This window comes from Panthera uncia, chromosome C2, assembly GCF_023721935.1.
Source record: "Panthera uncia isolate 11264 chromosome C2, Puncia_PCG_1.0, whole genome shotgun sequence".
Lineage (NCBI taxonomy): Eukaryota > Metazoa > Chordata > Mammalia > Carnivora > Felidae > Panthera > Panthera uncia.
The window spans coordinates 111152505-111176423 of NC_064810.1; the positions used below are offsets into that span (position 1 = coordinate 111152505).

The 23919-nt window shown below is 40.7% G+C and overlaps 1 protein-coding gene across 2 annotated transcripts in view; it reads left to right on the forward strand.

Annotated features, from left to right (window-relative positions):
- The first annotated feature begins 1834 nt into the window (after window positions 1–1834).
- The window catches only part of ERICH6 (glutamate rich 6), a 29701-nt gene continuing 7616 nt past the window's right edge, over window positions 1835–23919 (forward strand). The window contains exons 1-12 of one of the 2 annotated variants that reach the window (XM_049629707.1): window positions 1835–2314; window positions 3401–3458; window positions 7935–8026; window positions 11002–11064; window positions 11347–11402; window positions 11496–11612; window positions 13945–14058; window positions 15242–15399; window positions 16531–16601; window positions 17920–18065; window positions 20790–20875; window positions 23439–23594. In XM_049629707.1, the coding sequence (XP_049485664.1) occupies window positions 1927–2314; window positions 3401–3458; window positions 7935–8026; window positions 11002–11064; window positions 11347–11402; window positions 11496–11612; window positions 13945–14058; window positions 15242–15399; window positions 16531–16601; window positions 17920–18065; window positions 20790–20875; window positions 23439–23594 (1505 nt within the window). In that variant the 5' untranslated portion in view covers window positions 1835–1926. The remainder of the gene's footprint in view (window positions 2315–3400; window positions 3459–7934; window positions 8027–11001; window positions 11065–11346; window positions 11403–11495; window positions 11613–13944; window positions 14059–15241; window positions 15400–16530; window positions 16602–17919; window positions 18066–20789; window positions 20876–23438; window positions 23595–23919) is intronic. The other variant, XM_049629708.1, reaches the window with a different exon arrangement.

Below are 23919 nucleotides of genomic sequence, written 5' to 3' on the forward strand. Positions count from 1 at the left end.
TGTGAGTACAAGTCTTCTGGGCCGGAAAGCTCACACATAGAATTCCCTGATGCCATGAACTGACCCAATATTCACAGCTAGATCTCATTATTATTACAAGCTGGTCTGACACAGCCAGGCCATTTGGTTTTCTTGTTGGACAGAAACAGTCTTGAAGAATAACAACCTCAGACAAGATGCTATAGTCTGAATGTGTCCTCTTAAAATTCTTATGCTGAAACCTAATTTCCATTAGGTTTGGTATGGTTTCCATCAGGTGATGGTATTTAGAGGTGGGGCCTTTGGGAGGTGATTAGGTCAGATGGGCAGAGTCCTCATGAATGGGATTTGTGTTCATATAAAAGAGGCCCCAGGGGTTTCCCTTGTTCCTTCTGCCACCTGAAGACAGAGCCCAAAGACAGAGGTGTATGAGGCAGGATGCAGATTCTCACCAGACATCACGTCCGCCCGATCTTGTTCTTCCCAGCCCCTAGAATTTCTGTTGTTTATAAGCCACACTGCCTATGGCTGCTATAGCAGCCCAAACTAAGCAATACACAGGTTACTGGGACACCATGATAAAATGAAACAAAGCCACTTCATAATTTTGTCTAAGCATAAAAATAAGGTCACTGTGCCACGACCGAACACTCCATCGTAGAATTGCCCCCACTTTGACAGCATCCAACTTAGAGCAGAACCCTGCTTGCTTAGACCATCTCCCAAATCATCTAACCAAAGCCTAGACCCTGGAGGTTCTTTCTACCGTTTTCTTACTAAGACACCTTGCTGTAATAGGGGATAACTTATTTAACTACCTGTGTGTTCCTGGTGGTCTTTGGCTGAAATGCACTGACAGTTGTAGGCTGTCATTTCACATTCACGGATACCCACAAGCAAGTTAGGGGCAAAGTTGTACTAGTCCCAATTTACACAGAGGGAAAGCGAAGCTGAAAGACGTCAGGTGATTTAAGAGCTCATACAAGGAGACTTCTAGGCCTCATACTGTTCACTTAACCTAAGAATCAGTCCAGGCCCTTTTTACAACACCCAGATATCTTCAGCCACAGAAAATCTTTGCTTTCTTTACCTTTGCTTTCTTTACCTTAGAAGTCAAACAGCAGCAACACAATCCCTCCTGCCAGGAACATTTCTCAGTCTTGAAAGGCCTTTGAAAGGAAGCTGAACTCTGCACTGAACATGTACATTCCAGCCTGGGTGGTAAGTAAACAGATGTCCATTATACCTTATACTGTATTCCTCTTTGTGTGTGTACAAACATTTCAACAAAAATACAGTGAACTGGAAACAAAGACCCAGAAAGACACAGGTGTTACCTAGGTAGCCAGATGTCTCAGGCCTTGCAACAAGCACGACTGGGTCTAGAGGGAGACACCCATCTCGGGCACAGAATTTAAACGGCATCAAAAATCTCATTAATCAAGATAAATAATGAAGGCAATATCTTAAAAAATCAAATCAGCAAACTCCCACCCGTGCCTGATCTTATTATAAAGTTTTATCGTTAAGTTTGAATAAGCATGTGTCTACTGAAAAACCAAAGTCCAGCGTCAGCAATACCAACTGGCCTAACAGCGTCCATCTCTGGTAGCCTCTACCCCAAACAAAGAAACAACGCTCCAAAGGAGGGAGGAGGAAAGGGAGATCAGTTCGCCACATGCTGTGAGGGGTCTCCGTGACCCCGGAAAGGAGGTGAGAAAGAAGCTTGCAGAGGTCCTGGCTCCTTAGCGGCTCTCTGCCCCGACGCCCCTGTCCCCACCCCTCCGGTTCTGTGCTGCCGCTTTAAATCCCAGAGGCTTGGCGGCGCGCCGCTGGCCGTTGCCCCGGGAGACGGGAGACGCGCGCACCGTAGGGAGCTGGACACCTGACTGGGACTGGCGGCCGCACCCGCCACTGCGCTAGCGGCGACCCTGCTTCCCCCCAGCCATGGCCAACCCGCACCCGCGTCACGGCTCCAGAAAGCCGGAGAAGGAGGAGGTCCTGGAGGAAGAAGAGGAGGAGGAGGAGGAGGAGGAGGAGGAGGAGGAGGAGGAGGAAGAGGAGTTGTTGGTGGAGGAGAAGGAGGGGGAAGCAGTGGAGGGGAAGACAGGGGACGCGGAGGAGAAGAAGCTGGAGGTCCAAGGGACGTTCAGCGAAGAGTACTTCTGGAAAATGATGGACATCGATGACAGCAGTGACGAAAACTCAAAGGCCTTCCTTCCCCGATTAACCAGCATCACCAGCCCCAGCCTGAGCCCGACCCCCACGCTCAGCGGGACGCTGTGGAGCGAGACACCGATCTCGAGCTCACACTCGAGCGTCTCCTCCCAGAAAAGTACATCCCCTGCCCGCCCCTTACCCTAAGGCTTCCCTGGCCCTCGGACCGCTGGTCCCGCCACTCCAGAGCCTTGGTCTACCTGAGTGTCTGGTTTCTAAACACATGCACCACCCCACACACAACCCAGTCTATCTTGGTCCCTTTATTCAAAGGCACTGAAATCTTGGCTGAGCGTTCTGTTGGCTCACGATTTAGGACATCGGTGTAACGCTTGGTGAGACTGGAAACTTGGGTAGTGCTTCACCGAGTGCATTTGCAATACCTCTATGTGCATTCGGGCCATGATGCTGTTCCCTCCCTCCGTCTCTCTCTCCCCACCCCCTTCCCTCTGTCTAGGCCTCTCTCACACCTCCCTCTCCCTGCGTCTCCCCCTCTGTTCCTGTCTCCCCTTCCCAGTCCCTCTTTCTCTCTTTCTCAGAAACACACACAGGAACATGCCGCTCCCAGAAGAGCAGTCCCTTCAGGGTGTTGTGCTACCAAGACAGTCCCGTAAAAAAAAAAAAAAAAAAAAAAAAAAAAAAAAAAAAAAAAAATTGTGTTTAGGTTCCTATGCTAAAACCACTTCAGTCACTTCCTTAAAAAGAAAGACAGCACTTATTTTGAGTGTTGACATTTCCATCAGGACCATCTTTGTTGAGTAGAAGAAGGTGGGAGGGGGTGTCCCTGGCATTATAGGATGTTTACCAGCATCCCTGGCCTCTAGCCCTGGCTGTGCCGTGAGCCCCCACTCTGATCTGGGACAATCAAAAATGTCTTCAGGGGCGCCTGGGCACCTCAGTGGGTTAAGTGTCTGAATTTGGCTCAGGTCATATGACCTTAGGTCATGATCTGAATTCGACTCAGTTCAGTTCAAGCCCCGCATAGGCTCTTTGCTATCAGTGCAGAACCCACTTCCAATCTTCTGTCCCGCCCCCCACCCCTCCCCGCTCACGCTCCCTCTCTCGAAAATAAATAACCATTAAAAAGATAAGAAAAAAAAATATCTTCAGAGTTGCCAAATGTCTCCTGGGGGGCAGAAGTTGTCCTTTTGAGAACCACTGATGTAGAAGGAGTGGCTAAATTCGTCAACGTTTCATTCAACAGGTTTTCCTAAGATATTCCAGACATTTAGGAAAGACATGTCTGAAGCGGATTTAGATAGGTAAGAAAATGTTTTGTTTTCATATAATTTTTTGAAGCTGATGATGTTTACTTTTACCTCGTGGATAAATATGTCTGGAAGTGGAGTAAAAATAATCCAGGGCACTTACAACCAATTTATTAAAAAAGGATTTTTAAAAATCTATTACTGTTAGACACTTTGGGGATAGAGACACAGTCCCTGCCCATCTGCAGCTTATTATCTACCTACAGAGAAGACATGCCCACTTGATATAACATGAAATAATAACACTGTACAATAGCAAGTGCTCTGAACGTTTAGGACATTGGTCTCTATTGGCGAAATGAGACCGTGATTAGACACACCTCCTGTGAAGGAAAGTGGAAATTATGGTCCTATTTTTTTCCTCTCTCTTTTTCTTGTTGTTATTGCTATTAGCTGCCAAGCACAGGAAGACACCAGAGAAATACCTTTTGGAACATCTTTATAAATCTTTATAAAGCTGAGTCCACGATCTTGAATTACTGTTCACTTAAGCTTTGTTTTTACAAGCAACTTTTAAAGTCCTAAGCATAGGGGCGCCTGGGTGGCGCAGTCGGTTAAGCGTCCGACTTCAGCCAGGTCACGATCTCGCGGTCCGTGAGTTCGAGCCCCGCGTCAGGCTCTGGGCTGATGGCTCGGAGCCTGGAGCCTGTTTCCGATTCCGTGTCTCCCTCTCTCTCTGCCCCTCCCCCGTTCATGCTCTGTCTCTCTCTGTCCCAAAAATAAAAAACAAAAAAACGTTGAAAAAAAAAAAAAAAAAATTAAAGTCCTAAGCATAAACAGGATTGTTCTGTCCCGCTCTTACGTTTTTATTTATCCTTTTAATTCAACTTCAAAAATAATACATGTACATGGTTAAAATATTAAAGTATACAAAGGTGTAAAAAAAAAAAAAATTCCATGCCCTTCTTCACCCCCACACTCCCACCCACCAGGGTTAACATATTGTTAACAGCTTATTTTGTTTCTAATTTTATGTTTATTTATTTTAAAGATTTTATTTTTAAGTAATCTCTACACCCAACATGGGGCTCGAACTCACAAGCCCAAGATCAAGAGTTGCATGCTCTACGGATTGAGCCAATGCACTTCTACTTCTATCTTTCCTCTCACCCTTTCTTCTCCCAGTTAACAGCAAATTATATATTTTATAAATATATGAGTATTTATATATTCATATAAAGTCATATAAATTCATATAAAGTCATATTACTTTGCCAAGTTTTATTGTATTTGTATTATATTTTATAATCATAATTAACTCAATACAGGTTAATTCTGAAAATTGAAAAACAATCAACAATACTCACAATTTCATGCTAAGAAGCCAATAATGTGATTGGATTCTGCACAAAACCCCAGATTCCTATGTCCATAAAACTTGACTCCTAAAAGGAGAACTTTTCAACTCTCAGTTTTTAATTGTCTTCAGCTTTCCTGATTGGGGTTAAAGGGCCACACTTTCCTGATTCTCATATTGCTTGCTTTCTTTTATTCCTTTTCTCTTTGCTGGAGAAACTCCACAGGTAATTATTTCATGTAGATCTCATGGGTAGTCAGATTCCTGAGTTCTTGCCTGTCTGGAGATTTCTTCATTTTTACCATCATACTTAATTAATAACATAACCTGGCATTAAAGAATACATTTAAAACCATTTTCCTCAGAGCTCTGAAGACATTGCTTTTTTGACTTCTAGTATCCGGTATTGGTGATCAGTCTGATTCTGAAACACTTCTGATATTTATTTCCTCCCCTTCATGTGTCTTCTTTAGAACTCCTACTAGATGGCTATCGGCCCTCTTGGATATCAAGATTTTTTTGTATTTATGATAACATGCAGCCCTTGTACAAAAGTTTTTATTTTCGTATTCATATTTGTAATTTCCAAGAACCCAGAATTTCTTTCTGTTCAAATAGTTATTTTTTAATCTCTTTTAAGGGTACTTTTATACTAAGGTTCTTTTTTGTTGTTGTTCTTTGAAGTTCTTTTTTCGGGATTAACTCTATTTATCTTGGTCTTTCTCTTTTATGCTATTGATTGCCCTTAAGTAACTGGCAATCCTTCATTATCAATTTGTATTTACAAATGAATGGCCAGTAGGTAACCAGAATGGAGTCCTTCTGCAGCTGAGTAGCTCTTAACAGGGTATATCTAGAAGGTTGACTGTGTCCTACGTGGGTGGATGGGGGATGTCAGAGGCGGCAGCTTGTGGAGCGTTGGTAGGAGGCAGGCAAGCTGCATACCCCACTATTACTGGAGTTTGGATAAGGACACTTCACTGTGTGGTTGGAGTTCTTCACGCATTTCACTTCTGGGCGGGATGTCCCCTCCTCCTTTCTCATCCAGGCCTATTGGGCAGCTTCTGTGTAACCTCATACTATGCTCTGCTTCTCTTTCACACCTACAACCTCCTGAGATAGGCTGCCCACTCTTTGTAGGAAGCAGCTTGGGGGGCTTTATCTAGAAATAAAAAGAACAGCTGCCTGGCCAGCTGCTCTGAGATGACTCCCTGAACTCCTCTGATTGCAGTCTCCAGTCCCCTCCTCTCTGCATTTGGTTGAGTCTGAGCTAGGGACTTCCCAGAAGAATTTTACTTACTTCTCTTGCTTTGAGCTGTGGTGTTCTCCACCCTGGTTTTCCATCAAACTAAAGCCATTTATTTTCGTTCTTTTGGGACTTCAATATTACTTGTCTACCAATGACACCTTTCTTATTTTCCAGGGCTATTTGTTTATTTGCTTGTGTTTGTTATTTCAGTAAGATCTGGGAAAGGAAGGGAAGGAGAATTGGGTGCTCAACTGCCATCTTGACCTGGACTTCCTATTAATATGGGAGCCTCTCCTTACTTGATCAATTTCTTAATTTCTCCTCATAAATCTTCCTAAGATGCTTCTTTTATATTTCAAAGCATTCTCTGGTGAATTTGGTGAGATTGTGTTTTGAAGGAAATCTATCCTTAAATGTCATAAAAATCAATCAATATTGGCTCACCTTCTATGTTTTATTGCCCTATTACTATTCTGGTTGAAAATGGGGCCAACTATACATGGCAGATAAATACGGAGAAACACAGGTTTTGAAGCCAAACAGGCCCAGGCCCCATTTGCATCTGGCACAATACCGTTTTTCAGGGGTTCCCTAGAGTCTCAGTTTCCTTGCCTGTAGAGGAGGGAAAATCGATACATGCCTTGATTAGTCTCTGTTAATATCAATGAAATCATGTGAATAAAGCAACTACTACGAATGTACCACTACGCAGTCAGTTCTCAGGAAATGTTCATTTTGTTAGCCTCCGTCATCTCGTCATCTGCCACCCTTCCGCAGAATTTCAGAAACAATCTTTGGTGTCGGTTTAAGGAAGGCAGAGAGACCTAGAGGAACCACGTAGGTCTGATTTTGTTCACCACTGAACTGGAAAAAAGGCCAAACGTTCAATGTTGTCTAGGGATTGCTCCTTAATATCCTTTTTTACCCTCAGTCCCTGTAGCTTGTCTGGGAAGTTAGACAAACAGGACTCCCCCAGAGACTTGCACAGGTGGCTTTGGCTGAGTCGTTCTTCGCTTATTACAAGACAGAGTCATTTTGGAACTAAAGCACCCCACCGATGCAATGTGCCAAGGAACAAAGCACCAAAAAAGGAAGGTGGAGAAAGAACTAAGAAAGGTGAAAAAGTGACAACCCTAAAATTGATTCAATCATTTGAAAAAATGTGATAATTTTAGAAGATCCAGCAAATCATCACAATTTGCTAATCGTGCAAAATAATTGAAATTCAAAGAGGCAAAGGAACTTGAAGCACTAGTTATTACTTACTTGTTACCAGTAACAGTCATTGTAACTAGTAAAAATCAATACGTTTCTGCCTTCCTATCATGTCAATGACAACTCAAGTAACTGAACTACCTGCAGAAAGAATAAATAATACAAATTGTTTGATTACAGCGCATTTCACTTCAACTCTTAAAAAAAAAAAGTTTGGGTTATTTTTAGGCTACTTAATTGGGTCGCCTGGCTGGTTTAGTCGGAGGTACATAGGGCTCTTGAACTCGAGGTTGTGAGCTCAAGCCCCATTTTGGGTGTAGAGATTACTTAAATAAATAAAACTTAAAAATACATAAAAATAAAATGAATAATATGTCTCATTTAAATTCAAGTATATGTTTAAACACACACACCATCACCACCATCATCAACACACATGCACAGACATAGTGGTCGTAATTTACTCTCTGGGGGGAAAAATATGGTATCGGGAGACTCCAGCACTTAGAAAGGAGTACTTTCCCTATAATGCAAACACACTGTGCCTGACTTTACTGAGAGGTAAGAATGGAGGAAAATATTTCAAAGAAAATAGAAAGCCGGATCTTCTACCTACGTGTGTTACTTGATGGCTAAATGTGCTATATTTGGAAGAATGGCTAACAATTATGTAGGCATACTCACAATTAAGATTTTGTCTCAACTTCAGGACTATGTATCACAGTTTGTATCCAGGAATTCCAACGTCAGTACAAACAGAAGAAAGCTGGCTTCAAAAATTTTCTGGCAAAAGGCGGCCAAGTGAGTAGTTTGATTTCTTAGCTTTTGCTCAGAGATGGGATTGCACATCAGAAAGAGCCTAGCTGCAGGCACTGGGGGAGAGCCAGGTTTGAATCCCAGCCCAACACAAACTGACACGGAGATGAGGGCCTCATGGAGTCCCAGGTTCTTCCCCTGTCAGTAATAATAGTAATACTTCTGTCACAGAATTTTTATGAAAAGCAAAATGAGATTAAATAGCGAAGCCCTTTGGCATTTCGTCTGTAATAAATGCTAATGTTTATGTTCTCATAAAAAAAAATCTGCCATTCTATGTTGATGCGTATCTTCGTTTTTTATCAAAGCAGTAACATGCACGCTGTAGTCTAAATGTCAACCATCAAGAGATAGATAATACAAAAATTAAAATTTTAATTTATCCCAGTATAAGGATTTATGAATAGCATTTCCTGGTAACTTTTGTATTTGTTTTATGTCACCTATTCATCAGATGTTTATTGAGCACCTATCATATGCCAAGCACCCATCATAGTCCAAACCCTGTTCTAGGGAAATGGCAATGAAAACAAAAACAAAAACAAAAAAACGAAAATGCCGGTCCTCGTGATCTGGCATGAAAGTGTGGAGGGTGGAGGTGATGGTGAGAGAGATCATAAAAAATAAGGAAAATAAGGAAATATATATAATATATAATTAGGTGATAATATATGTATTATATATACATTATATATATTATATATAATACATTAAGTGCTAAGGAGGAAAAGCAGAGGAAAGGATGGAAAATGTTGGGTGGGAGGGGTAAGTTTACCCAGGGTGCTCAGGGAAATCTTTACTGAGAAGCTAAAATATTTGAGCAAAGACCTCACGGACATGAGACAGTGAGCCAGGATGATCTTAGGGAAAGATTATTCCAGACACACGGACTAGCAGGTGCCTCCCCCTAGAACAAGGAGGCAGTTGGTGTGGTTGCGGTAAAGTCATCAGGAGGACAACTGAGGGGGGATAGGGTCAAAAGACTAACTGAGGACCAAATCTTTTTCAATGGGAATGAAGTAGAAAGATCCCTGAGGATTTGTACAGAAGAGTGACAAAATCGAACATAAAAAGGGACCAAATATTAGGCAGATGCTAATAATTCCCAAATTAATCTACACAGTGTAATTCTGATGGGATGTTTCAATGGAATTTGACAAGTCGATTTGTCGCCCTTGCTTCGCAGTGTTAAAAGACAAACTGAAGTATTTTCAGATTTCTAAATTTGAGCAAACATGAATGGAATGGAGCAGTGCCAAACTGGCAATAGGTGGGAGGGCTTCCCAGACAACAGTAAGGAGATTTTTACAGAGAAGACACCAGAGCAAAACGAGGACATTTTTTGACTGGCTATGGCTTAAGGGGTTGTATTACTTGGGAAAGCCTGGTTGGCTGTTCCTAACCTTGAGGCATTTACAGAAATTGACTCTGGCTCAGGTTTCAGTTTGCTTTCCTAGGCTACACACGAAGGCATTAGGGCCACCTCATCTGATGGCCACTTGATTACTTTAACAGCAGGAACCTAGTGTAGCTCTCCATTTCTTTCAGACCTTCTTTTATAGCCCCCCCCCCCATATAGGACTCGTGCAGCTCTTACTAGTTTATAGTCTTGTATTGATGTAACAATTGGAAACTTTTTTCCTGTTATATTTACTGATTATTGTCAACAAGAAGGAAATTATTGATTTCTATGTATTAATCTTGTATCGGACCCCCTTGCTGAAATTTCTTATTCTAATAGTTTCTAAGTTGAAAGTCTAGGAAACAATTATATTTCCTGTAACGGCAACTTTATCTCTTCTCTAATTCTTTTACTTAGCAGTTTATCATGGATATCTTTCCATGTCAGGAAAGATTGATCTAATTCAATGAAACAACTGCATAATATTCCCTTATATACAGTTATTATGGCTTATGTAATAAAACGGATTGCTAGGTATTTCAGAGTTGGTGTGGTTTGATGTTTTGAGCTCGTCCCTATAACAAATAATGCCTTAATAAACATCTGTGTGCATTAATTTTTTCATACCTATACTGGCATTTCTGTTGGACAACATGCCTAAAACATATTCAAAATTTTTTCAGATACTCCACATAGGAAAGCACATCACTTTCTGAAGCCCACCTCTTTCTCCAGTAGCAGTCCTTGCCGCCCATGGCTCTGGGAGGAAATGGGCCAGCTCCCCCCCCCCCCTTTACCCCTGCCCCACTGTAGGTTGATCTCACTGGTTTTCATCATTCCAATTCTATCAGCTTGAATCTCCTAGACGGTTATTCCAAGTTGCTGATGTCCGCCTTCCCCATTTCTAATACTGGCCTGGAATCTGTGGAGGGAATAATCCTCCTGGTTGAGTTAACAGTCTTGAGTTAGAACCTCTAGCACCCTTCTACCTGAAAAATCTTTTGCAAAGTAACAGGTAGAAGGTAGACAACATAGTACTTTTAAAAACCAGAAAAGGGAACACCTCGGTGGCTCAGTCGGTTAAGCATCCGACTCTCGATTTCGGCTCAGGTCATGATCTCACAGTTCGTGATATCCAGCCCCGCATCAGGCTCTGTGCTGCCAGTGTGGAGGCTGCTTGGGATTCTTTCTCTCTTGCCCTCTGCCCCTCCCCAACTTGTACTCGCACACACACACTCTCTCTCAAAATAAATAAGCTGGAAAAAAAAGCAGAAAACATAAGAGTCTGCACCAATGTTTATAGTCAAGTGAAGTATGCATCTCTGTAGTATGTTAGGACTAGAAAGGAACAGGGAAACCTTTTTCGATGTGATAGATCAGTGGTGCCTTCCCTCTGTTCCTTATTGTTGATAAAATGTTATTTGGAAAGAGCAAAAAAGTAAAAGGTCAAACAAACACAAATAAGGGTACTTACTTTTCCAAAAGGCATATTTTCTTTTGTATTAAACTTCTTTTCTACTTTGTCAGGATTGATGACAAGTGTATGCTCGTTTTACAGGGAAGAAAGTACCCTCTATAATTAAGGAACCTGAACATGAAAATCTGGCTTCTAAGTTAAGAGGTAAATAGATAGAGTCCTTCCCTCTGCCGGCAAAGGCAAACCAGCCTTAACTCAGACAGGGCACACCCCCTCTAGATAAGCCCTCCCCTAAGAATATGCTCAAGAAGGTGGTGAAAAGGTTTCAGGGCATTTAAACTCTGTGTGTGTGTGTGTGTGTGTGTGTGTGTGTGTGTGTGTGTGTGTGTTTGACACGGGGTAGTGGGTTAGGAGAACCCTGTACTCCCTGAGAACACTGTACTAAGGTTTTAAACTTCCTTTCTAAATTGATGCTTTTCTCTGCAGAAAAATGGGTAATTAATCCAGAAGAGCGAAAACTGAATGTTTTATGTGAGTTGGAGGTAAGAAATGTTTATCGGTCCAATAGTACACAGGGTTCGTTGTAAATACAACTTATTCAAACGTCGATTCTCTCTCTCTTTTTAAAAATGTAGTTTAAAGAAGACTTCATAACACTGTTTGAGCCAGCTCTGAAAACACTGCCCAGCATTGGGCCACCATCCATTCTGAAATTCAAACAAGAGAGTTCCAATATAGGCATTAACTTCAAGGTGATTTTAATTCATATTATTTTTAAATTTGAAAATGTTTTTTATTGATAAATGATGTCATAAGCCACATGATGATTTGCACACAAGACAGTGAACATGCTTTTCAAAAAATACACGAAGAGCTCATTTATTTGGAATAGCACTTAGGGCGGCTGTGTTTGTTTCCTGGGGCTGCTGTATCCAAATACCACAAACTGGGTGGCTTAGAACTGTAGCAACTTGTTGTCTCATCGTTCTGACAGCTAGAGGTTCAAAATCAGTATGTCAGCGAGGCCAGCCTGTAGGGGAGCATCCCTCCTTGCCTCTTCCTAGTTCCGGTGTGGCCATCAACCCTTGGCTTTCCTTGGCTTGTGGCTTCTCCATTCCGATCTCTGCCTCAGTTGTCCTGGCGTTCTCTGCATCTGTTTCCAAATGTCCCTCTTCTCCAGGCACACCACTTAAATTAGATTATGTAAATTATGTAAATTATGTAAATTAGTTACAACTTCAACCTATCTTTTCAGGGGACAAAATTCAACGCACCAGAGCAGTGGGGGACCGAATGGTGGTATGATTATTTGCAAACTCGGGTGACCTGGCATGTGGAAAGAACAGCATGCTCCCCAGATTGGCACCCCCTTATTTCTTCTGGGGTCTGCTAATGGTGCAGGCTTATCCACTGGAAATAAGAGCCATCAATTGTGTGAGGCTGCGCCCCACAGATGTGTACGCAGGGTCGATGGGAACGCTGTGTGGACACAATAACGTGCTGCTCATTGCCGCTTTGTGCAGCACATTAAACTATGCAAGTCTCACAAGGAGTTGCACACTAAATGTCATGTAGTATCAGTCAATATTTGCTCTTTATATCTGTCCATGTTTCTAAACTTTATGGCCACCCTATAGACTCTTCAGGCTGAAATTCTTTTATTCAAACCTAGCTCCTTTCTCTCTCTGAACCACAGAAGTTTGTAGTCAAGGAAGTGTCTCGAGTTTTCTTCTGCTGACACCCAGAGATGGTCCTAAACATGAGGAAAGCCTTGTAGCCTTTCTTCCAGGGAGTTGTGCCTGCATTGGCACCAAGGCAGGGCTGGCTTCTCCTGGATCTTGGGCAGATCCTTCAGGTCCGCCTAGATGGGGCTTTGACACTAGTGTAGTTCAGGGGCGGCAGTAGCTGGCTCGCCAGCTCTCCTCTCCAGCTACACTGTCTCCAGGAGCAGATTCCAGCCCCACTCATGGTCTTTGGAAGAATCTCCACCTTGCTTCCCCCACAGGTGAAGGGGTGAAGGGACCATGGGCTGAGGAGCTCATTAGCAAGACCCTCATATGGAAGGGTTATGGATGGCCTGGAATGGCCACACTCTTTTTCTGCCTGCCTCGTCACTTAGGTGACAAACTACATGTGTCACCGCCATCTCTCTATGGTGGGGCTTTACTCTCCAAGGGTTCTGCTGTCAGCGATGTGCAGTACTTGCCATTGGGTAGTTTCGGTAACCTCAAGATTCGGGCCATCACTCTGGTGGTGAATGCCTGGCCGCACAGGCCCCCTCGCCACCCTTTGGCCCCACAGTGGCCATTTTGCTAGTCCCAGAGAATGGCAAATTACAGCTGGCTTGGTAGCATTCGTGACCTGTGACTCATACATGATGTGGGTTTTCCTGGAGGCCTGTGCTAAGGCTGCTTGCTTGCCCAAGAGCCCCTGCAGTCACAGTCGTGACCTCAGATCATAAACATGGCCATAGTGCACCAACCCTTGAGCCCCTAACTCCCCTGTGTCCTGTTGCTTCTCCGGGTCTCCCCCACCCCTCCTGAATTACCTTCACAGCACAGTCAGGAGAATCCAGAGCCCCAAGCTAATGCGTTATCCTCTGTCTCGTGCCTCTAGTTACACGCCATAGCGCCCTCCCCCATGAGGAACTCCGCTATCAATAGTAAAGTCATTTGTGCAACTTTCTTCTTGCGATGAGGAGACATCCTAAGGATCCACAAGCTCCTGATGGGCTCAGCTGTGCTCTGGTGAACGGTGCCAAAAAGAGGCCCTCAATACACCACCTCAGCCTCTTCAGTCCTCACCAGCCCTTGAGTAGAAATAATGTCTCATTACTGGAATCTTGCTAGTTTGGTGCCTCTGGTAGAGGATCTTAGCCCCCTGAAAGTTCCCCACCAGCTAGTTCAGGGGGCCCCCAGGGATTCCGGCAGGAGTTCTCAGGCAGGTTGGCACACAGCCCACCAGCCCTGCTCTCCTTCTGGACTTTTGCTGGCCCTGCCCAGAGTCCCAGCAGCATCTACTGCGCCCAGGGGTTCTGGGCCCTCTTGTGGGCACTCATTTATTCTTGTTTTCCTCTCTCTGAAGGAAGAAGAGGAGGAGATATCGCCCACGTGTGAATTTTGTGGAGGCGATCTAAAATCATTTCTTTCCAATATGGATGTTTACTGTGACGATGATAGCTCTAAACCAATAGAAGATGTGAGTTCTAATGCAGGTTCACTGAGGAAATGGTGTTACTTTAAAATTTTTTTTTAATGTTTTATTTATTTTTGAGACAGGGAGAGACAGAGCATGAACAGGGGAGGGTCAGAGAGAGGGAGACACAGAATCTGAAACAGGCTCCAGGCTCTGAGCTGCCAGCACAGAGCCCGACGCGGGGCTCGATCTCACGGACCGCGAGATCATGACCTGAGCCGAAGTCGGCCGCTTAACTGACTGAGCCACCCAGGCGCCCTGGAAATGATGTTATTTTTAAATACACAAAGTGTTTCCTCCCCCGCACTGCAAGTCTTAAAAGAGTTACGTGTTAGCTGTTGGGGAAATGCAAATCATAATCACAATGGGATACCATTCCATACCCACTAGGATGGCTATAATCAAAAAGACAGATAATAACAAGTGTTGGCAAGGATGTAGAGAAACCGGTGCTCTCATATACTGGAAAGGGGGAATGTAATACAGTGTAGCCACTTTGAGAAACTGTCTGGCAATTCCCCCAAAAGTTAGAGACATAGTTACCTATAGCCCAGCAGTTACACTTCTAGATATATACTCAAGAGAACTGACAACATACACCTACACAAAAACTTAACACACAATGTTCATAGCAGCATGAGTCCTAACAGCCAAAAATGAAAACAACCCAAACATCCATCAACTGATGAATGGGTAAGTAAATGTGATGTATCCATACAATGGAGTATTATTTAACCATAAAAAGAAATGAAGGGCTGATACATGCTACAACATAGATGAACCCTGAAAACATTATGCTAAGCAAAAGAAGCCAATCACAAAGTACCACAATTGTATGATTCCACATATATGAGCTGAACAGAACAGGCAAATGTATGCAGACAGAATTTAGCTCAGTGGTTTCCAGAGGCTGAGGGGAGAGATGGGAAGGGTTAACGGATAAGAGTTCGTGTTCTAAAAGTTGGCCGCAGTGATGGTTTTGCACAACTCTGTGAAAACACTAAAAGCCATTGACTAGTACATTTGAAATGGATGAATTGTACGGTATGTGAACTCTATCTCAATCAAGCTGTTACTAGGAAAAAGCTACCATAGATTGTTATCCAAATTTCATTAGCCATTTTTGCCCCCTGTAATTATCTTCCTCTAGGACTAATGAGATGAACATGACCTCTTTGTTTTCCAGGTCTCCTGTTGTAGTTATTTTCAAAATCTGATTGACTACATCTATGAGGAAAAACAAAAAATTCAAAGCTCTAAAGCTGAATTAATCTGTATCGACCCTCATGCAGCCCATGGCAGTGAACTTGATAGACTCAAAGCAAAGGAAAAAGCCCTGAGGAGGTAACATTGAGCCTTTGATATTGAGACTCAGGCCCGCTTAAGCTTTTTGTAAATGAACCTTGTTTTTTCAAAATATTTAATTTTGAAGATGTGTTCTCAGTAATGAAATAAAAATTGGCCAAAGCAAACCTATAAAAATTCCTGGTGGGGGCGCCTGGGTGACTTGGTTGAGCAATCGACTCTTGATTTCAGCTGAAGCCAGGATCCTAGAGTCATGGGATCGAGCCCCACGCTGGGCTCCAAGCTGAGCCTGGAGCCTGTTTGAGATTCTGTCTCTTTCCTTCTGCCCCTTTCCCCAATTTGAGCTTTCTCTCTAAAATTAAGAAAAAAAATTAATTTGTTAAATAAAAATAAAATTAAATTCCTGGTAGATGTTATTGAGATTCAGAAGCTCCCAGAAACTCTGGAAACTCACCAATTCAAAGTAGAAATTTACCAGGGTGCCTGGTTGGCTCAGTCAGCGAAGTGTCTGACTCTTGATTTGGGCTGGGGTCGTGATCTCACGGTTGTGGGATCAAGCCCTGCATCAGGCTCTGTGCTGAGCATGGAGCCTGCTTAGGATTCTCCTCCTCCCTCCCTCTCTCTGCCCCTTCCCTGCTCGTGCTTTCTCTCTCTCTGAAAATAAATAAACATTTTTTAAAAATAAAAATAAAATAAAGTAGAAATTTACCAATTGTGGGGCGCCTGGGTGGCTCAGTCGGTTAAGCGTCTGACTTTGAGTCAGGTCATGATCTCACGGTTCCTGGGTTTGAGCCCCGCGTCGGGCTCTGTGCTGACAGCTCAGAGCCTGGAGCCTGTTTCGGATTCTGTGTCTCCCTCTCTCTCTGACCCTCCCCTGTTCATGTTCTGTCTCTCTCTGTCTCAAACATTAAAAAAATATTAAAAAAAAAAAAAAGAAATTTACCAATTGCAAATTCTCAGGGCAATTTGGAATTCCCATATTGGAGAAATTTGTTGAATTTGTTGCCTGAAGAGAGTAGAAACTTATATGTATGGATTAAATGCCTGGATTCACAATAATAGATAAAAATAATAATGGATAGTATGTAAACAGTTAAAATTTGTACTAAAATTCTGTTTTAAGCTTCAAACACATTTTGGATTTATACAGCATATTTTTTAATTTTGTAGAAAACAGGAGCGACAAATGGCCAGACAATTTGCACTAATGACAAATGAACAGACTAATTTAGCTGAAGACGGTGAGTTCCTCAATGCTGGTGTTATGGGTCAGTTGTACATCAGAAAGCTCAGATGTTTGACCAAGAGCTACAATTGGTATTTTAAAAAATATATTTAAAATGTTCATTTCAGTCAATGTAGCAGTTAAAATGGCTCAGAAAGGCTGGTGTTTCAGCTTTCTGGCTTTCGAAGTTTTTAGTCTTCAGCTTACTATTGTTATTGACTGAAATAAATTAGCAACATCTATAGAACACTTTACAAATAGCTGAAAAGAGCTTACTGAATTCATTGTCTCTTGGTTTATTAAGCACACGTTCCCTTCTGTTTTCAAGCTGGGATATGGAAAAATCCGTCAAAAATAAATCACAATTGTTTCTTCATACGTGGACCAGTATGGCTATAGGGTGGGTGAAATGGAAAGAGCACTGATTTTTAGAATCAAGTTCTTGATTTATGTACTTGCTTTTCTCCTTATAGGCTGTCCGATTTGGGGCAAAGTATTTAATCTTTCTGAGCACAGGCTCCTCCTCTACCACTCAGAGCTATTGAAAAGTATTAGAGGGGCGCCTGGGTGGCTCAGTAGGTTAAGTGGCTGACTCTTGATTCCAGCTCAGGCCATGATCTCATGGTTCTTGAGTTTGAGCCCTGCATCGGGCTCCAACTGACAGTGCAGAGCCTGCTTGGGATTCTCTCTCTCTTTCTCTCTCTCTGCCCCGTCCATGCACTCTCTCAAAATAAATAAACTTAAAAACAAAAAAAAAAAAAATTAAAAAAAAAAAAGATACTTAGGGGGTGCCTGGGTGGCTCAGTCGGTTGGGCGGCCGACTTCGGCTCAGGTCATGATCTCGCGGTCCGTGAGATCGAGCCCCGCGTCGGGCTCTGTGCGGACAGCTCAGAGCCTGGAGCCTGCTTCGGATTCTGTATCTCCCTCTCTCTGACCCTCACCTGTTCATGCTCTGTCTCTCTGTCTCAAAAATAAATAAACGTTAAAAAAATTTTAACAACAACAACAACAAAAAAAGATACTTAGGAAAGATGGACATTTGTTTTGGTTTAAACTAAATCCCTGGTACAAAGTTCCTTAATATTCAAGTGTTTCCTACTAAACACAAGGCCAGAAAGTTCCACTTAATGAAAATCATCATTCTTTGCTTAACAAGGGAATGTCTTTATTTTTTAACAAAAGAACACACTCACTTTAATTTAATGAAAAGCCTCATTTTTCTGCCATTAAAAGAAGTCTGATGAATCAATACATTTGTAATGAGGTTTGAAATTTCATTTTAGAAGAGAGGTTTTGGAAAATTTAAAACAAATATGTGATTCTTTTCCCATTAGAGCCAAAGCACTTAAAAACAATTTCTTACCAACTTTCCGTGGATATTCCAGAAAAAGAGCTATTTGATGACAGACTACTTGATTTCCAACTAGAAAACAGAAACATATCCATTGTTTGTTGTGATGCTAGAATAGCATGTGGAAAGGTAATTATCTTGCCTTTTTTTTTTTTTTTTTACTTGCTACTCTTTAAAATCAGTTTTACCTGAAGTTGTAAAAGCTGTCATAATGAATATAACAGGTTGGCTACATGACACATTTAACTCTTTGTCAAGAAGAAATGGTACAGATGTGGCTTTTAAACTTCTACTAGACTTTAAAACAATGCTTTTACATGTTTTATGGTAGTCTATTTTGGCTAAAGCCTTTTTATTTTAAAATGTGATTGTTGTACATTAAAAAATGTCTGGAACGCTTAAAAACTAAAAAGAAGGGGAGAAATATCACCAAAACCTCAAGCACTTTCACAAAATCATTGTTAATATTTCAATATGAACAAACTGGAGAACACCAAAGGAAAAAAAAAACCTTAAAAGCAGCACAGAAAAAGAAATTCTGTTTACATTTAAAGGAAAAGAGTTAGAGGTCTGCCTGCGTGGCTCAGTTGGTTAAGCATCCAACTTTGGCTCCAGTCATGATCTCATGGCTCATGGGTTCGAGCCCTGTGTCAGGCTTTATGCTGACAGCTCAGAGCCTGGAGCCTGCTTCAGAGTCTGTGTCTCCCTCTCTCTCTGCCCCACCGCTCACACTCTGTCTCCCTCTCTGTCTCAAAAATAATAAAACATTAAAAAAAAATAGAGAAACTGTCAGATAACCTCCCAACAGCAACACTGGAAGTCAGAAGACAGTGGAATGTCTTAAAGAAAATAGTGGTCGGGGCGCCTGGGTGGCGCAGTCGGTTAAGCGTCCGACTTCAGCCAGGTCACGATCTCGCGGTCCGTGAGTTCGAGCCCCGCGTCAGGCTCTGGGCTGATGGCTCGGAGCCTGGAGCCTGTTTCCGATTCTGTGTCTCCCTCTCTCTCTGCCCCTCCCCCGTTCATGCTCTGTCTCTCTCTGTCCCAAAAATAAATAAAAAAACATTGAAAAAAAAATTAAAAAAAAAAAGAAAATAGTGGTCAATCCAGAAAGTTGATAACCAGCTAACATATTTTTCAAGAAAATATGGTCCCCCAAAACACTGTCTGGTAACGTCAAAGATAATTTGTCACTAGTAGCCCTTCATTAAAGGAAATTCTAAAGAATGTACTTTGTGTCACTGGATGGTCTGATTCAAGAAAGATGAAAAGAAAGTGGTACATAGTTTTTATGGATAAAACTAAAAGTTGGCTAATAAAACAACAATAATAATAGCTTGTGGCACTTCAAAAAACAGAAAAGAATAAAAATACATTTAAAAATAGTACATGATGGGAAATAGATTAAATGTAATTATGGTACTATAAAGCCCTTGGTTTGGGAGAAGGGCAAATATTAAAGCTTAACTTCAGACTTTGATAAATTAAGTTTGCTTGCTGAAATTTCTAGAGTAGCCAGAAAAAATAACAGAAGCAGAGAGTATAAGTTCCAAATGCATAGAGACAGAACAGAAAATAGGATTATATATTTTAATTACCCCCCCTCCAAAAGACAAAATTGCATAAGGGAAAAAAAATCACATAACAGGGAACATATAGAAAATATCAAGGAATGTGAGTAATTATATGTAAATAGACTAAATATTCCAGTTAATAGACAAAGAATGTCAGATTAGTTCTTTTTTTAGGGAAAAAATTCCAACTAGATAGTTTATAAGAGACACATCTACAATATAAGGATACAAGAAGATTATAAAAAAAATAGATATATCATGAAAATATTAAAGAGTATTACTAGAGATAAAGAAGATTACTTCATAATGATAAAAGTTTTAATCCACCAGGAAGATACAACATTACAAAATATTTTTCCCAGTTTAAGATAGGCTCAAAATATGTAAAGCAAAATTTCACAAAAGGAAAAACTTTTAAATCCATAATTATAATGGGATATTTTAGCCTACCTGTCTCAAAAATTGCAAGGGCTATTAGATAAAAAAAGTAGCAATACAATAGAATATTTGAACAATCCATGTAATAAATTTGACCTAATATTTATGGATTGAAAGATTAAATATTTTAAAGATGACATCCTTCCCAAATTGATTTATACATCCAATACAACTGCAGTCTGTTGAAGTATAATTTATATACAGTAAGATTCACCTTTTTCGGATGTACAGCTCTATGAATTTTGGCAGTTATGTAACCACTACTACAATCAGTATATTGAATCTTTCCATTGGGCTAGAGCTGGTTTGTAATCTCCTGTTTTATTTTTACAATAAGATGTGAATAAGGTAAAAATTAAAAAAAAAATTCAAACAGATATGTAATGTCAGATCCCTGCCTGAAAACTTTTATCAAGTTATCTGCAGGGGTTAGGAATACTCTTTAATGATTCCTAAGGATTATTCCCGGTCACTGTTGCAGGGCCAAACATTTATTTATTTAAAAATTTTTTTTTAATGTTTATTTTATTTTTGAGGGAGAGAGACAGAGTGTGAGTGGGAAAGGGGCATAGAGAGGGAGATACAGACTCTGAAGCAGGCTCCAGGCTCTGAGCTGTCAGCACAGAGACTGACACAGGGCTCAAACCCATGAATCACAAGATCATGACCTGAGCCGAAGTCAGACGCTTACCCAGCTGAGCCACCCAGGTGTCCCCCAAAAATTTAAATTAAGAAATACTTTGTATCACTGTCTAGCAAGCAAAGGATGCTTGTTACTATCATAATTGATGTGTTATATCTGGAACAATTAATGGTTAAGGGTCCTTTCATTTTTCGTGGTCAGATCATGAGGAATGAGCTCTTAGAGAAGCACTACAAACATGGGAGCAAGTTTCTGACTTCATTTCCAGATGGAACAACACAAATATTGTATCCTTTCAACAAGTTATTTTTATTAGTTTTATTTCTTTACAAAAATGATATAGAAAAAATATATAGAAAACTATAAAGAAAAAAATAGTTATACCCCAAATCCCACCACCCAGTGAAAAGCTATTAACATCTTATATAACTTTCCTATTTCTTTCTATGAGCATATATATATTTTTTTCATTTTTATTTATTTATTTTTGAGAGATAGAGTGTGTGCACAAGCAGGGGAGGGACAGAAAGAGAGGGAGACACAGAATATGAAGCAGGCTCCAGGCTCTGAGCTGTCAGCACAGAGCCTAATGTGGGGCTCGAACCCACAAACTGTGAGATTATGACCTGAGCCAAAGCTGGACGCTCAATTGACTGAGCCACCCAGGTGCCCCTATATAATTCTTTAAAAGTCAATTCTTCGACTAGCTATTCATATTTTATAACTTTCCCTTTCTGCATAATATGTAATAATGTTATGAGTATATAATATGCAATAAATATAGAGATACATCACCATTTTTATAACCATAAGGTATTTAATAATGGGGATGTATTATAATTCATTTAACCTAACCACAAAGGTTGTTTCACTTTTCTTTTTTTTTTTTTTTGCTACTATATACAACAGCTAAATGAACAGCTTTGTGCAGACTTCTTTGCGTACTTATCACTTATTTCCTTGAATTAAATGCCTAGATGCCTAGGGGTAGAAATTCTGGGTAAGAAATTGCAGATATTTGGGGCACCTGGCTGGCCCAGTCAGTAGAGCATTTGACTCTGTATCTCAGGGATGCGAGTTCAAACCCCACATTGAGTGTAGAGGTTACTTAAACACATACACACACAAACAAAAAACCTAAAGAAATCTGAATAAATTATTAAAAAAAGAAATTACAGGCATTTTTAAAACTTTGGTAGACTTTCTCCCCCAGAAAATATGTACCGATTTACACATCTGTGAGCAGCACATTATTTTTTAGTACAAAAATTCAGTATCTGTTTTATAAAACGCTAAGTGATTCATCACTTGAACTTCTGCCTGATGGTCAAGCCATTTGCTATTCTGACATAAAGGCCATTTAATACTTTCAGGAAAGTAAAAAACAAACAAAACTATAAAATGAGGTGGGCTTTTTGGTGACTAAAGGCCCCAATTTTTAGGAGAAAGTCATGTTTAGTCATAGTTTCCTAAAAGTCTAGTCAAATCCCAATAATCAACCAGAAAAATAACTTTCATGTCATAGGAATTATAATGAAGTTTTAGTCTGTAGGCCCTATGAGAAAGAGTGTGTTTTGTTTTAAATAAATACATTTAAATAAATACAGTACATTTTAAATAAATCCCCCCTTCTTTTATTATTATTATCAGTTAATTCCCTGGCTTTAATTCTTGAAGGCCATGGCTGCTTTTCAAAATGATTCAGAGTCAATCTTGTGTTTACTTCACCTCTGGGCTTCTGATCAGCTTAGATAGGACTGAGTATTAACGGTAAATTATCCTCAGTAGACTTTATTCTTTTTGATGCTATTGTAAATGGAATTATTTTCTTAATTACACTTTCAGAATGTTCACTGCTAGTATATAGAAATACAATTTATTTTTATATGTTGGTCTTGTAGCCTACAACCCTGCCGAACTTGTTTGTTCTAATATATTGTTTTGTGGATTCCTTTGGATTTTCTAAATAGAAGAGCATGTCATCTGCAAACAAAGTTTTACATCTTTCATTTGCAATCTGGATGCCATTCATTTCTTTTTCTTGCATAAAATTTCCCTGGTTAGAACGTTTAGTGTAATGTTGAATAGAAGAATGGGCATTTTTGTTTAGTTACTGATCTTAGCGGGAAATCAGTCTTTCACCATTAAGTATGATGTTAGCTGTGGGTTTTTGTTAGACACTCTATTAGATTGAGGAGTCTCCCTTTCATTCCTAGTTCACTGAGTTGTTATCATGAAAAGGTGTAAGTTTTTGTCAAATGCTTTTTCTTTTTTTTTTTCTTTAAAAAAAATTTTTTTTAACGTTTATTTATTCTTGAGACAGAGCATGAACAGGGGAGGGGCAGGGAGAGAGGGAGACACAGAATCTGAAACAGGCTCCAGGCTCTGAGCTGTCAGCATAGAGCCCGACGCAGGGCTCGAACCCACCAACTGTGAGATCATGACATGAGCTGAAGTCGGACGCTTAACTGACTGAGCCACCCAGGTGCCCCTCAAATGCTCTTTCTGTGTATACTGAGATGATTTTTTTTTTCCTTTTTATTCTATCAATATAGTATATTTCATTGATGGATTTTTAGATGTTAAGCCAACCTTGCATTCCTGGGATAAATTCCTCTTTATCTAATACTATATAATCCTTTTTATATGTCACTGGATTCCATTTACCAGTATTTTGTTGAGGATTTTTGTGTCTTGTAAATATACTTTGATCCCATAAAAAGCATAAAATCCTTTTTGTAGTAACAGTAACTCCCATTCTAGGATGGTTTCAAAGGGCTCTCTCATAAATTTATACCCAGAATAGTCAAGGACCATTAGAACAACTCAAATAACCTTATCTAATCTCAGCTACCCATCTGGAAACCTAGCCATCATCCGAGTGCCCAACAAAATAAATGGCTTCACTTGTATAGTCCAAGAAGACATGCCCACTGACCCTGCAATTTTAGCATTGCTAGATTCTTCTGGCAGAATTTCCTGCTATCATCCCAATGGAAATGTCTGGTAGGCTTCTAAGTTTCTCTTGCTGCCATTTGGCTGGGGGGGGGGGGGGGGGGGGGGGGCGGTGGGGGTGTTGTGAAATTTCATTTTTTCTTTTATTTTTTCCAACTCTATTGAGATATAATTGACATTCAACATTGTGTAAATTAAAGGCATAAAATGTGTTGATTTGATATACTTGATATATTTCAAAATGATTATCCCATTGCATTATCTAACATCTCCATCACATCACATAATTACCATTTCTTTTTTGTGTTGAGAACATTTAAGATACACTCTCTTAGCAACTTTCAAGTATATATACAGTATTACTAGCTATAATCTC